Below are 15,243 nucleotides of genomic sequence, written 5' to 3'. Positions count from 1 at the left end.
CGGCCCTCCTTCCATGTGGGCTGCCAGGCCCTGGGTGCCCACGGCTGGTATTTACTGGGACTGAGATCAGATCCTGCTTGTCTTTCACTGATCAGGATGTTCATTCCACCTTTCCACCTGAAGTGACCTCACTTCAGACTTCGCTTGCTTCTGTTTCCTGTTTTTCCTTCAATGACTGAGACAGTGTCACCTCTACCATAGTCTTGAAAGACAGTGGCTTAAGCATTTGATGCTTCAAGATTTAAACAGCTGAAATTCTTAATTGAATAGGTTTTTATCGGTCATTCCAGAGATGTTACATCCTTGTTAAAGCTTCTTGTCAACAATTTTGTCTTGTCAGGAACAGCCTCAACCATCAGGAAAACAAGAGTCAACTTCAGAAATCCATGTGGAAGTGAAGGCACAAAGCTTGGTTAGAAGCCCTCCAGCTCCTAGTCCTAGGAAAACTCCAGTTGCCAATGATCAACGCCGTAGGTCCTGCAAAGCAGCACCTGCTTCCAGCAACAAATCTCAGACAGAGGTTCCTAAGAGAGGAGGGAGAAAGAGCGGCAACCTACCTTCAAAGAGAGCATCTATCAGCCGAAGTCAACATGATATTTTACAGATGATATGTTCCAAAAGAAGAAGTGGTGCTTCGGAAGCCAATCTAATTGGTTAGTCTTGCGTTAGAACACATATATTAAGGTGAATTGTTTCATGAATGCTAGTTTTTGAAAAGTTTCATCATCTTTTTCCTTTGACAGTTGCAAAATCATGGGCAGATGTAGTAAAACTTGGTGCAAAACAAACACAAACTAAACTCATAAAACATGGTCCTCAAAGGTCAATGAACAAAAGGCAAAGAAGACCTGCTACTCCGAAGGTAGGGGCTTCACTGAATGCTGCTTTACACATCCGGGTGTCATGGAAGCTTGCATTCAGTGTGGATTCACGCTTTAATGTCCTGTTTACCTCCTTCCTATTTTCCACAGAAGCCTGTGGGCGAAGTTCACAGTCAATTTAGTACAGGCCATGCAAACTCTCCTTGTACCATAATAATAGGGAAGGCTCATACTGAAAAAGTACGTGTGCCTGCTCGACCCTACAGAATGCTCAACAACTTCATTTCCAACCAAAAAATGGACTTTAAGGAAGATCTTTCAGGTAAAAACATAGCCTTAGATCTTATAAATCTTTTGACTCTACTGTTTTTTACTGTGTTAATGTTTGTTTTGCTAACTGTTTATCTGCTGTGAAAGGGATTATAAAAAACGACTGAGTCACCTTTCTGGGGTCTTAGTGTTCAGGGAAGACAAAGCTGGTTTGGCTTGCAAGGACAAGTCTCTACTAATTTTTGGGATCACATGTCCTGCGTGAAATAGGTGTGGAAATGTCAAATGCATATCTTTACCCTGGAGAGCAGCGTATACATAGAAAGCTGGAAGGTGCTTTACAGTGAAGAGAGTTAACTTGTTATACCTGCAGCTACACTAATAGTTTATCCCAGGTGTGGACCAGTTGTTTTTGAGCGATATTCTGCTTCAGGATTTACTTTCTAGGTAGCTTAACTTTCTTGAAAGAAAGCCCTATGAGAAGATTCCCATAAACAATTTATTGTTGAAGAAATGTTTCCACTCGATTCCCACTCTGGGTAAATTGTGGCTTGACTTGTGTAATTTAAAGTGGGAATGACCAGCACGGTGACTCACGCGTGTAATTCCAGCACTTTGGGAGGCCGAGGTGGGCGGATCACCTGGGGTCCGGAGTTTGAGACCATCCTGGCCAACATGGTGAAACCCCGTCTCTACTAAAAATACAAAATTAGCTGGGTGTGGTAGTGCATGTCTGTAGTCCCAGCTACTCGGGAGGCTGAGGCGGGAGAATCACTTGAACCCGGGAGACAGAGGTTGTGGTGAGCCGAGATTGCGACATTGTACTCCAGCCTGGGCAACAAGAGGGAAACTCTATCTCAAAAAATTAAAAAATAAAATAAAGTGGGGATGTGTAGCAGATAGGGATGGTGGCAGGAGAGCGACTGTAGGTTTTGTGTTGTATAATTTGTCCAGTAGTTTCTATCGTGTACTATTTGGAAGGGTGGTGAGAGTTGAATTGAACAGGGGGAACCTTATTTTTGTTTTCTGGCAGATTGAGTTGTAAGAGTTGTACTCCTCCGTAATGGATGCAACGTACCCTCTGATGAGTCATATTCGGATCAGTTCATTAATCTTTTTTTAAAAACCAAGAAGACAAAAATACAAGACCAAAACAAAAAATATAGATATGTATATATGAGTATGCTTGTAAATTATGAACATGTATGAATGTTCTAATATGTGTGTTACAAAATGTTAAAAACAAACCCTCGAAAATACTTTCTAGGAAAAACAAAATGCTGAATACTCAGTGTGTGGGACAGTGGATTGTCCCCAGCATCCCAGCATTCTTTGTTTTTCCTTTTTTTTTTTTTTTGAGACAGAGTCTCTCTCAGTCACCAGGCTGGAGTGCAGTGGCACGATCTCAGCTCACTGCAGCCTCCACCTCCCAGGTTCAAGCAATTCTCCTGCCTCAGCCTCCCAAGTAGCTGGGACTACAGGTGTGTGCCACCACGCCCAGCTAATTTTTGTATTTTTAGTAGAGATGGGGTTTCACCATGTTGGCCAGGCTGGTCTCTATCTCCTGACCTCGTTATCTGCTCACCTCAGCCTCCTAAAGTGCTGGGATTACAGGCGTGAGCCATCACGCCTGGCCCGTTCTTTCTTTTAAGATGGTTTCCTAGAGTCAAGCAGTTCTCACCTGTTAGTATGAGTGAATTTCATTACAAAACATTAGCATCTGCTGAAGACTAAATCCTAGGCATTTTATGTAGAAGGGGAGATTTTTGTGAATGGACTGGTTTGGAAGGCAGTTTTCAGAACAGGCTTCCCCTGAACATTTTGCATATGACTGCCAGGTTGAAATAGCACTTGCATCCAGTGAGGCCAGAATGATACAAGTAAGGAGGACATGAGATGATAAGAGTTTTGCAGAGTTGCAACTTCTATATAAATTGCTTTGTTATTATTTTTTTCCTGAGATTATATCAGTACTCCTTTTTTTGGTGTTAAAATGTTACCTGCAGCTACACTAATAGTTTATCCCAGGTGTGGACCAGTTGTTATTGAGCAATATTTTGCTTCTTCAGGATTTACTTCCTAGGTGGCTTAACTTTCTTAAAGCCCTATGAGAAGATTCCCGTAAACAATTGATTGTTGAAGAAATGCTTCCGCTCAATTCCCGCTCTCAGTAAACTGTGGCCTGACTTGTGTAATTTAAAGTGGGGATGGCCGGCACGGTGGCTGACGTCTATAATCCCAGCACTTTGGGAGGCTGAGGCCTCCTATCATTCCAAATGGAATGATAATGACATAAAATTTTTAAAAATATATATATTATTACTTGACAGTACTAAAAATGGGCAGCTCTTTGTCATTTTCTAAAATGTGGGCACATGTTATTTGTATTTAAAACCTAGAACTGAGCACCCAAGACTTTGAGAAGCATGAAGGCATTTGGCCTCTAGATGCCAGCAGGGAGGCCTGTGGGTCTCAGGAGCCTATCACCAACTTCCGTACTCCAGAGCTCAGGTGTGGGGTCTAGTTAGAAGGACCACAGAGGTCAACTAACTTCATTTGTTTCCTTTCCAAGAAAAGCAAAGCAAAGAGCATAACATATCTTCTCTTTGCTTTCTTTTTTACAAAATGAGTACATTATTGATGGAATCACCCTTTTTGTGAGGCCTATGTACCTGGAATTCAAGGGAGGAATCTGCTGTTATTTCCCACCATTTGCATGTTACATGTGAGAACTGGGATGGTTGTTTGCATGTTAGCAATATGTCAATCACTTTTCATATATCTTCATGTAACAGGAATAGCTGAAATGTTCAAGACCCCAGTGAAGGAGCAACCACAGTTGACGAGCACATGTCACGTCGCTATTTCAAATTCAGAGAATTTGCTTGGAAAACAAGTTCAAGCAACTAATTCAGGAGAAGAACCTCTGCTGCCCACCTCAGAGAGTTTTGGTCAGTTTCCTTGTTTCCTACCACTGTGATGTTTTGGCATAGGAACATACAGAATTATTTTTTTAGAAGCAGTATGATATTACTTCTCTAAAAGAAATGTTCTGGCAGAAAATACCATTTCCGTCTTCTCTGTTCTAATTGAAAGGGAGATTTCAATCAGCAGTTGAACTAACATTGGCATTCATTGACTTACATAGAAAGAAAGACTCTGTTAATGTGTGTAAATGGCCTGTGTACACTTTTGGCTTCTTTATTATAAGTAACCAGGGAGACATAGCAAAAAAGTACAATGGTGTCTCACATATTTACATATAAATTACTCAAATTCAAAATTATTGCCAATTACAAAACAAAAGATAACAGTTTGTATACTGTACAATTATTCCTGCTAACCTTCTAGGTGGGAGCAGGCCCGGGATGAGTGTGAGATGGGAGATGAGAATCTGTCTAATCTCTCATTTGGCACTGGTCACTGTGTTCCTGTCATAGAGGGAACAGCTTGCTACCCTGAAGATGTTTGTGGTAGGTAAATATTTCCTGTGTAATATGGACCCTAACCACACAAGGATAATCCATGTTATTTTATTGGTGATTTAAGGCAAGAAACAGCTGTTTGTTTCTAATGTTTGAAGGAAAAAATGCCTATATTTACGTCAATGACACAGGGCATGGCAACCTTTGGAGGATCCTTCTTAAGCAATATTTTTACCTTCTATAATCATTTCAGCATCCAACTTGCTTAATGATGACCCCACTATAGTACCAAATAATATTATTCTTAATTGTGCATGGCTCTTATAAAACAGATTTATAGACACATAAATAGCCTCGTTGTTAAGTGAATACGAAGCTGAATATTTAGTTTTTTACTATATTTTATGAGGCTATAATACTCAATTGACATGAGACACTAATAGAATGTATTTATTGTATATGTTTTTATTTCAGGAGGAAATGGGTTCTTCAGTGCACAGAATTCAGCAAAACAGCCATCTGATAAATGCCCTGCAAGCCCTCCCTTAAGACGGCAGTCTATTAGAGAAAATGGAAACATAGCAAAAACTCCCAGGAACACCTACAAAATAACTTCCGTGGAGACAAAAACTTCAGATACTGAGACAGAGCCTTCAAAAACAGTATCCATCGTAAACAAGTTAAGAAGGTCTATGGAGTTCAGAAATATACAGAAGCTACCTATAGAAAGTAAGAGTGAAGAAACAAATACAGACATTGTTGAGCGCATCCTAAAAAGATGTCAGAAGGCAGCACTACTACAAAGGAGAGAAGGAGAGATGAAGGAAATAGAAAGACCTTTTGAGACATATAAGGAAAATATTGAATTAAAAGAAAATGATGAAAAGACGAAAGCAGTGAAGAGATCAAGAAGAACTTGGGGTCCGAAATGTGAACCAACGTCTGATCTGACAGACCTCAAGAGCTTGCCTGATATAGAACACACGAAAGACACGGCATGTGGCCAGGATCTCCTCCAAACCCAAGATCATGCCAAGGCACCAAAGAGTGAGAAGGGCAAAATCACTAAAATGCCCTGCCAGTCATTACAACCAGAACGAATAAACACCCCAACACACATAAAACAACGGCTGAAGGCATCCCTGGGGAAAGTGGGTGTGAAAGAAGAGCTCTTAGCAGTCGGCAAGCTCACACGAACGTCAGGGGAAACCACGCACACACACAGAGAGCCAGCAGAAGATGGCAAGAACATCAGAATGTTTAAGGAGTCTCCAAAGCAGATCCTGGACCCAGCAGCCTGTGTAACTGGAATGAAGAAGTGGCCAAGAACGCCTAAGGAAGAGGCGCGATCACTAGAAGACCTGGCCGGCTTCAAAGAGCTCTTCCAGACACCAGGTCCCACTGAGGAATCAATGACTAAAGAGAAAACTACCAAAATAGCCTGCAAATCTCCACCACCAGAATCAGTGGACACTCCAACAAGCACAAGGCAACGGCCTAAGAGAAGTCTCAGGAAAGCAGATGTAGAGGAAGAATTCTTAGCACTCAGGAAACTAACACCATCAGCAGGGAAAACCATGCACACACCCAAACCAACAGGAGGTGATGAGAAAGATATTAAAGCTTTTATGGGAACTCCAGTGCAGAAACTGGACTTGCCAGGAACTTTACCTGGCAGCAAGAGACAGCTGCATACTCCCAAGGGAAAGGCCCAGGCTCTAGAAGACCTGACTGGCTTTAAAGAACTATTCCAGACTCCTGTTCTTACTGAGGAATTAGTGGCTGCCGGCAAAACCACTAAAATATCCTGCAAATCTCCACAGCCAGACCCAGTGGACACCCCAACAAGCACAAAGCAACGGCCCAAGAGAAGTCTCAGGAAAGCAGATGTAGAAGGAGAATTCTTAGCATTCAGGAAACTGACACCGGCAGCTGGCAGAGCCATGCACATACCTAAACCAGCAGTAGGTGAAGAGAAAGGCATCAACACATTTGTGGGAACTCCAGTGCAGAAACTGGACCTGACAGAGAACTTAACTGGCAACAAGACATGGCCACATACTCCTAAGGAAAAGGCCCAGGCTCTGGAAGACCTGGCTGGCTTTAAAGAGCTCTTCCAGACACCTGGTCATACTGAGGAAGCAGTGACTGCTGGCAAAACTACTAAAATGCCCTGCAAATCTTCTCCACCAGAATTAGCAGATGCCCCAACAAGCACAAGAAGGCAGCCCAAGACACCTTTGGGGAAAAGGGATGTACAGAAAGAGCTCTCAGCTCTGAAGAAGCTCACACAGACCACACACACAGACAAAGTACCAGGAGGTGAGGATAAAAGCATCAAAGCGTTTAAGGAAACTGCAAAACAGAGACTGGACCCAGCAGCAAGTGTAACTGATAGCAAGAGGCAGCCGAGAACTCCTAAGAGAAAAGCCCAACCCCTAGAAGACCTGGCCGGCTTGAAAGAGCTCTTCCAGACACCAATATGCACTGACAAGTCCACGACTCATGAGAAAACTACCAAAATAGCCTGCAGATCTCCACAACCAGACCCAGTGGACACACCAACAAGCTCCAAGCCACAGTCCAAGAGAAGTCTCAGGAAAGTGCACGTAGAAGAAGAATTCTTAGCACTCAAGAAACGAACGCCATCAGCAGGCAAAGCCATGCATACACCCAAACCAGCAGCAAGTGATGAGAAAAACATCAATGCATTTGTGGGAACTCCAGTGCAGAAACTGGACCTCCCAGAGAACTTAACTGGCAGCAGGAGACAGCTACAAACTCCCAAGGAAAAGGCCCAGGCTCTAGAAGACCTGTCTGGCTTTAAAGAGCTCTTCCAGACACCAGGTCACACTGAGGAATCAATGACTAATGATAAAACTGCCAAAGTAGCCTGCAAATCTTCACAACCAGACCCAGACAAAACCCCAGCAAGCTCTAAGGGACGGCTGAAGACATCCCTGGGGAAAGTGGGCATGAAAGAAGAGCTCCGAGCAGTTGGCAAGCTTACACAGATGTCAGGGGAGACTACACACACACACACAGAGCCAACAGGAGATGGTAAGAGCATCAAAGCATTTATGGAGTCTCCAAAGCAGATCTTAGATTCAGCAGCAAGTCTAACTGGCAGCAAGAGGCAGCCGAGAACTCCTAAGGGAAAGTCTGAAGTCCCTGAAGACCTGGCCGGCTTCAAAGAGCTCTTCCAGACACCTGGTCACACTAAGGAATCAATGACTAACGAAAAAACTACCAAAATATCCTACAGATCTTCACAACCAGACCCGGTGGACACCCCAACAAGCTCCAAGCCACAGCCCAAGAGAAGTCTCAGTAAAGCAGATGTTGAAGAAGAATTTTTAGCATTTAGGAAACGAACACCATCCGCAGACAAAGCCATGCACACACCCAAACCAGCAGGAGGTGAAGAGAAAGACATCAGCACATTTATGGGAACTCCAGTGCAGAAACTGGACCCGCCAGAAAATTTACCTGGCAGCAAGAGACGGCTACAAACTCCTAAGGAAAAGGCCCAGACTCTAGAAGACCTGACTGGCTTCAGAGAGCTTTTCCAGACACCATGCACTGATAACCCCACAACTGATGAGAAAACTACCAAAATACTCTGCAAATCTCCACAACTGGACCCAGTGGACACCCCAACAAGCACAAAACAACGGCCCAAGAGAAGCCTCAAGAAAGCAGACGTAGAGGAAGAATTTTTAGCATTCAGGGAACTAACACCATCAGCAGGCAAAGCCATGCACACACCTAATCCAGCAGTAGGTGAAGAGAAAGTCATCAACACATTTGTGGGAACTCCAGTGCAGAAACTAGACCTGCCAGGAAATTTACCTGGCAGGAAGAGGCGGCCACAAACTCCTAAAGAAAAGGCCAAGGCGCTAGAAGACCTGGCTGGCTTCAAAAAGCTCTTCCAGACACCAACTCACACTGAGGAATCAATGACTGATGACAAAATCACAGAAGTATACTGCAATTCTCCACAACCAGACCCAGTCAAAACCCCAACAAGCTCCAAGCGACGACTCAAGACATCCTTGGGGAAAGTAGGCGTGAAAGAAGAGGTCCTACCAGTCGGCAAACTCACACAGACGTCAGGGAAGACCACACAGACACACAGAGAGACAGCAGGAGATGGAAAGAGCATCAAAGTGTTTAAGGAATCTGCAAAGCAGATGCTGGACCCAGCAAACTATGGAACTGGGATGAAGAGGTGGCCAAGAACACCTAAGGAAGAGGCCCAATCACTAGAAGACCTGGCCGGCTTCAAAGAGCTCTTCCAGACACCAGGTCACACTGAGGAATCAACGACTGATGTCAAAACTACCAAAATAGCCTGCAAATCTCCACCACCAGAATCAGTGGACACCCCAACAAACACAAGAAGGCGGCCCAAAACGCCTTTGGGGAAAAAGGATGTACAGAAAGAGCTCTCAGCCCTGAAGAAGCTCACACAGACCACACACACAGACAAAGTACCAGGAGGTGAGGATAAAAGCATCAAAGCATTTAAGGAAACTGCAAAACAGAGACTGGACCCAGCAGCAAGTGTAACTGATAGCAAGAGGCAGCTGAGAACTCCTAAGAGAAAAGCCCAACCCCTAGAAGACCTGGCTGGCTTGAAAGAGCTCTTCCAGACACCAATATGCACTGACAAGCCCACGACTCATGAGAAAACTACCAAACTAGCCTGCAGATCTCCACAACCAGACCCAGTGGACACCCCAACAATCTTCAAGCCACAGTCCAAGAGAAGTCTCAGGAAAGCAGATGTAGAGGAAGAATTCTTAGCACTCAGGAAGCTAACACCGTCAGTAGGGAAAGCTATGCACACGCCCAAACCATCAGGAGGCGATGAGAAAGACATGAAAGCATTTCTGGGAACTCCAGTGCAGAAATTGGACCTGCCAGGAAATTTACCTCGCAGCAGGAGACGGCCACAAACTCCTAAGGAAAAGGCCCAGCCTCTGGAAGATCTGACTGGCTTCAAAGAGCTCTTCCAGACACCCGGCACTGACAAGCCCACGACTGATGAGAAAACTACCAAAATGCCCTGCAAATCTCCACAACCAGACCCAGCAGACACCCCAGCAAGCACAAAGCAACAGCCCAAAAGAAGTCTCAGGAAAGCAGACGTAGAGGAAGAATTTTTAGCACTCAGGAAACTAACGCCGTCAGCAGGCAAAGCCATGGACACACCCAAACCAGCAGTAAGTGATGAGAAAAATAACACATTTATGGAAATTCTAGTGCAGAATCTGGACCTGCCAGGAAATTTACCTGGCAGCAAGAGACGGCCACAAACTACTAAGGAAAAGGCTGAGGCTCTAGAGGACCTGGCTGGCTTCAAAGAGCTCTTCCAAACACCAGGTCACACTGAGGAATCAATGACTGATGACAAAATGACAGAAGTATCATGCAAATCTCCACAGCCAGAGTCATTCAAAACCTCAAGAAGCTCCAAGCAAAGTCTCAAGATATCCCTGGTGAAAGTGGACATGAAAGAAGAGCCCCTAGCAGTCAACAAGCTCACACGGACGTCAGGGAAGACTACGCAAACACACACACAGCCAACAGGAGATAGTAAGAGCATCAAAGCATTTAAGGAGTCTCCAAAGCAGATCCTGGACCCAGCAGCAAACGTAACTGGTAGCAAGAGGCAGCTGAGAACTCGTAAGGAAAAGGCCAGTGCTCTAGAAGACCTGACTGACTTCAAAGAGCTCTTCCCAGCACCAGGTCACACTGAAGAGTCAATGACTGTTGACAAAAACACAACAATGCTCTGCAAATCTCCCCCAGCAGAACCAGCAGACACTGCCACGAGCACAAAGAGATACCCCAAGACACGTCTCAGGAAAGAAGTGAAAGAGGAGCTCTCAGCACTTGAGAGGCTCACACAAACCTCAGGGCAAAGCACACACACACACAAAGAATTAGCAAGTGGTGATGAAGGCATCAAAGTATTTAAGCAACGTGCAAAGAAGAAACCGAACCCAGTAGAAGAGGAACCCAGCAGGAGAAGGCCAAGAGCACCTAAGGAAAAGGCCCAACCCCTAGAAGACCTGGCCAGCTTCAAAGAGCTCTCTGAAACATCAGGTCACACTCAGGAACCACTGACTGCTGGCAAAGCCACTAAAATACCCTGCAAATCTCCCCCAGTAGAAGTAGTAGACACCACAGCAAGCACAAAGAGGCATCTCAGGACACGTGTGCAGAAGGTCCAAGTAAAAGAAGAGCCTTCAGCAGTTAAGTTCACACAAACATCAGGGGAAACCATGGACGCAGACAAAGAACCAGTAGGTGAAGATAAAGGCATCAAAGCATTGAAGGAATCTGCAAAACAGACACTGGCTCCAGCAGCGAGTGTAACTGGCAGCAGGAGACGGCCCAGAGCACCCAGGGAAAATGCCCAAGCCCTAGAGGACCTGGCTGACTCCAAAGACCCAGCACCAGGTCACACTGAAGAATCAATGACTGATGACAAAACCACTAAAATACCCTGCAAATCATCACCAGAACTAGTAGACACTGCAACAAGTTCAAAGAGACGGCCCAGGACACGTGCCCAGAAAGTAGCAGTGAAGGAGGAGCTGTTAGCAGTCGGCAGTCTCACACAAACATCAGGGGAGACCGCGCACACCGACAAAGAGCCGGTAGGCGAGGACAAAGGCATGAAAGCATTTAAGCAACCTGCAAAGCAGAAGCTGGACGCAGAAGATGTAATTGGCAGCAGGAGACGGCCAAGAGCACCTAAGGAAAAGGCCCAACCCCTAGAAGATCTGGCCAGCTTCCAAGAGCTCTCTCAAACACCAGGCCACACTGAGGAACTGGCAAATGGTGCTGCTGATAGCTTTACAAGCGCTCCAAAGAAAACACCTGACAGTGGAAAACCTTTAAAAACATCCAGAAGAGTTCTTCGGGCCCCTAAGGTAGAACCCGTGGGAGACCTGGTAAGTGCCACAGACCCTGTAAAATCACAAAGCAAAAGCAACACTTCCCTGCCCCCACTGCCCTTCGAGAGGGGAGGTGGCAAAGATGGAAGCGCCACAGGAACCAAGAGGCTGCGCTGCATGCCTGCGCCGGAGGAAATCGTGGAGGAGCTGCCAGCCAGCAAGAAGCAGAGGGTTGCTCCCAGGGCGAGAGGCAAATCACCGGAACCCGTGGTCGTCATGAAGAGAAGTTTGAGGACTTCTGCAAAAAGAATTGAACCTGTGGAAGAGCTGAACAGCAACAACATGAAAACCAACAAAGAGGAACACAAATTACAAGACTCGGTCCCTGAAAATAAGGTGAGAGGAAGTATTACAGCATCACCCAATATCGTTTTGGATAGTTGTCAGTTTCTGTGTTATACTTTGCATGTAACCTGACATTATAAGTGGTTATCATTTCCCAAACGGGTTTCATTTAACACAGTGAATAACTGCAGGCCATGGTAAAGAATCTTCTTGGGACCTATAGAGGGAAAAGACTAATTTGGGAAAAGAACTAGTCAAAAATGACAAAATGATTAATGCAAACTTAGAAGAGTTTCTCAAGAGCCAAATGAGTAATGTTCATCTTCAAATGTTTGAAAAATTGATCAGAGGATAGGTGGGTGTTTCAGTTCTATGTTCCAGATACTGTCACCAAGACCAGGACTGGGTTAAAAATAATATCTATGTCACTATTTTAACTATCAGAACAATATCGATAGGGAGTGTGTATTCTTGAGAAGGGGGAAACTGTCTGGACTATTAGAGAGGTTCCTACTGCATCCAGAGAAGTTTGGGGAAACTCCAGAAATGGTAATTTCCTATTCTGCCTCAGCAGTGATGGTTAAAGGAATAGGAGTTCATTTACTCTCTGTAAATGAATGAATAATGGAGCTTCTTTCTATAAACTGTAAAAATTAGATTTGATATATGTCTTATTAGGCATTGTTATTGAAATTTATCCTGAATGACTTATTTATAATTTGTCAGCAGAGACAGTCATTTCTCCATAGGAACAAAGTACCAAGGCATTACCTTGACTATCTTAGATGACAGGTTTCTTAGAAAATTCATCAATGTGTAATTTTCAAATGATTTCTCCTTTTAGTTTACTGTTGTTGATTGTTCTCCCTGTCGAATTTTGAAGTTTGTTTTACTAATTATTGGAATTCTGTGGATGTCTTCTCATTTCTTTAGGGAATATCCCTGCGCTCCAGACGCCAAAATAAGACTGATGTAGAACAGCAAATAACTGAGGTCCTGGTATTAGCAGAAAGAATAGAAATAAACAGAAATGAAATGAAGCCCATGAAGACCTCCCCAGAGATGGACATTCAGAACCCAGATGATGGAGCCCGGAAACCCATACCTAGAGGCAAAGTCAGTGAAAACAAAAGGTGCTTGAGGTCTGTGAGACAGAATAAGAGCTCCCAGCCTAAGGTGGCAGAGGAGAGCGGAGGGCAGAAGAGCGCAGGGGTTCTCATGCAGAATCAGGAAGGGAAAGGAGAAGCAGGAAATTCAGACTCCATGTGTTTGAGATCAAGAAAGACGAAAAGCCAGTCTGCAGCAAGCACTTTGGAGAGTGAATCTGCGCAGAGAGTAACGCGGAGTGTCAAGAGGTGTGCAGAAAATCCAAAGAAGGTAAGCCATTTACTGTTTTCCGTTTTTAAAAGACACAGTGTTTTGATGTATTTTTTGCCCAAGGTTGCAAAGGCAAACAAAAAGCATTATTTTCAGCAGCAGTCTGCCAGCTCCTAGTTACATTCATGGAATAAGCATTATCCTAAGACATACATTTTGTCATTTTAGTTATATTTTGTTGTGTCTGCTTTGGGGATTCCACTTCATATAGCAAATTCATATTATGAAGACTTTCTTCAGAAAGAAAAGGAATTTGTCTAGTGGCTAACTGACTGCTTATGATGTACCTCATGATACAATTGCAGGTAGATGTCTTCAGCCTTTCTGTAGTTCAAAAACACCTATTGAAACAGAAAAGTTATTTACCCCCCCCAAAAAAAAAAAAAAACTATTGAAACAGAAAAATGTCCAAGGAATTCTTTGGAAAGGTAGAAGGAACAGAAGTTGGGGTGGCCCTGAGACACACGCTGACTATGTGAGAATTCCTGATTGGTGGGGAGTGCTTCTGCCCTCCAGCCCTCCTCCAGCCAGAGACTATCTAAGCTAATGAGCTTTAAGTGCTACTGAAATCACATCAAGTTTAGCCACACATAATTACAAGCATGTGGACAAATCGATAAGAATGATTCGATTCCATTAGTGTTCTGGGGAATACTTGGTTTAGCTAAAATAAAAATAGGTTGAATTGCTCCCTGTTTGTGAGTGGTATAAATGTAATTCTTAGCACACACAAAATTTGGACCTAAAACTACCATATTCTGAGTTCAGCAAACAAAACTGATGTAGCAATAACCTCTTCAGATACAGAATTCTGGCAAGTACAGTTGTCCAGACAGACCTTCAGCACAAATTAGGAAGCTTCAACTGCCAAGAAGAGGAAAGATTCCCCAATACCTGCTGCAGAGCCAGGCAGCCAGTGGAGGCAGAGGGCTTGTGTGTCTGGATGGTGGGCAGGAGGTCCTAGTGGGGAGATGCCCAGACTGTTCCAGAGAGGGAAGAGGGGAGGCTCAACAAGGACACTGATGCCCACACAAGTGTCCTAAGTCAGAGACTACTTCTGGGGCAGGCTGGAAGCAGAAGACATCTGACAGTGCCAGACAAGGTCCTAGAGACCACAAGGACACCAGGGATGCAACAGCTGATGTGGGTGAGCACATTCACCCGTCCAGTCTTACAATAAAACACAGGCTCTAGGCGCTCACCAAATTCACAGTCTGGAAGGCGCTGCTTCATCAGAATGAAACAAAAGAAGGGTGAAAGCAAATCTTTTAACTAGGATGATTCCTAAACACAGAGCAACCAGGCCCAAGGATGAGCCAGGCCTGGTGTGTTCTGCCAGGCGCATTCCAGCCTCTTCTCACACACAAGCACCCAGGAGATGCCCAACACATACATGCTCCTCTATTGCTGAGTTCTTCAGTGGGTGTCGGTAGTCCTAGAAAATGCATATATAACAGATTTTTTCCAGTAAGAAGCTTATAGCCATGCTTTTCACCATGGTCCTTCCCCCTTAGCTAAGAGGTGAGAACTCCTGCAAGAGTGAAGGCCAAGGCAGGTCCCCTGCGTGCAGGTTGGGGATAGTTCTGTCTATGGGAGCTGCTTGGTTTAGAAGACCCAAAAGACTTAGTCCTGGTTGGATTCACTTTTTCTGAGTGACATTTTTTAGTTTGTGAAAATGTGTGCATTGATGAAGAAATTTTGTTTTATTATGTATTAGCTTAAAATGCATTAGGAACTTTTGTATGAAAAGATCACATTATTTAAGTGTAAACTGCATAAATAAAAGCAGTTCAAGTCAAGAAAAACAACGTTAATGGAATATATTTTAAAACTTATTTCCAGCCTCAACATTCATTTTCTACAACTAAGGACCAGCATAATACCTAGTAAGCCTTTGATGTTTTGCAGAGGAGGTCGATTACAAAAATGGGTGTTTAAATTACTTAAGAGATCTTTTTTTTTTTCTTCCCACACAGGCTGAGGACATTGTGTACGTCAAGAAAATAAGAACCAGAAGTCACCGGGACAGTGAAGATATTTAACAAAAAAAAAAATCGAACTGGGAAAAATATAATAAAGTTAGTTTTGTGATAA

General features: G+C 44.0%; 1 protein-coding gene across 3 annotated transcripts in view; it reads left to right on the top strand.

The window, feature by feature from the left end:
- The window catches only part of MKI67 (marker of proliferation Ki-67), a 28,291-nt gene extending 13,048 nt beyond the window's left edge, over nucleotides 1-15,243 (top strand). For all 3 annotated transcript variants that reach the window (XM_007964426.3, XM_007964425.3, XM_038009722.2), the window contains 7 exons: nucleotides 341-653; nucleotides 744-862; nucleotides 972-1,143; nucleotides 3,887-4,042; nucleotides 4,991-11,823; nucleotides 12,706-13,149; nucleotides 15,126-15,243. In XM_007964426.3, coding sequence (XP_007962617.3) covers nucleotides 341-653; nucleotides 744-862; nucleotides 972-1,143; nucleotides 3,887-4,042; nucleotides 4,991-11,823; nucleotides 12,706-13,149; nucleotides 15,126-15,191 — 8,103 coding nt within the window. In that variant the 3' untranslated portion in view covers nucleotides 15,192-15,243. The remainder of the gene's footprint in view (nucleotides 1-340; nucleotides 654-743; nucleotides 863-971; nucleotides 1,144-3,886; nucleotides 4,043-4,990; nucleotides 11,824-12,705; nucleotides 13,150-15,125) is intronic.

Source organism: Chlorocebus sabaeus, chromosome 9, assembly GCF_047675955.1.
Source record: "Chlorocebus sabaeus isolate Y175 chromosome 9, mChlSab1.0.hap1, whole genome shotgun sequence".
Taxonomy (NCBI): domain Eukaryota; kingdom Metazoa; phylum Chordata; class Mammalia; order Primates; family Cercopithecidae; genus Chlorocebus; species Chlorocebus sabaeus.
The sequence above is the reverse complement of the archived record's forward strand: the minus strand, read 5'-3'. Positions and strand labels throughout refer to the sequence as shown.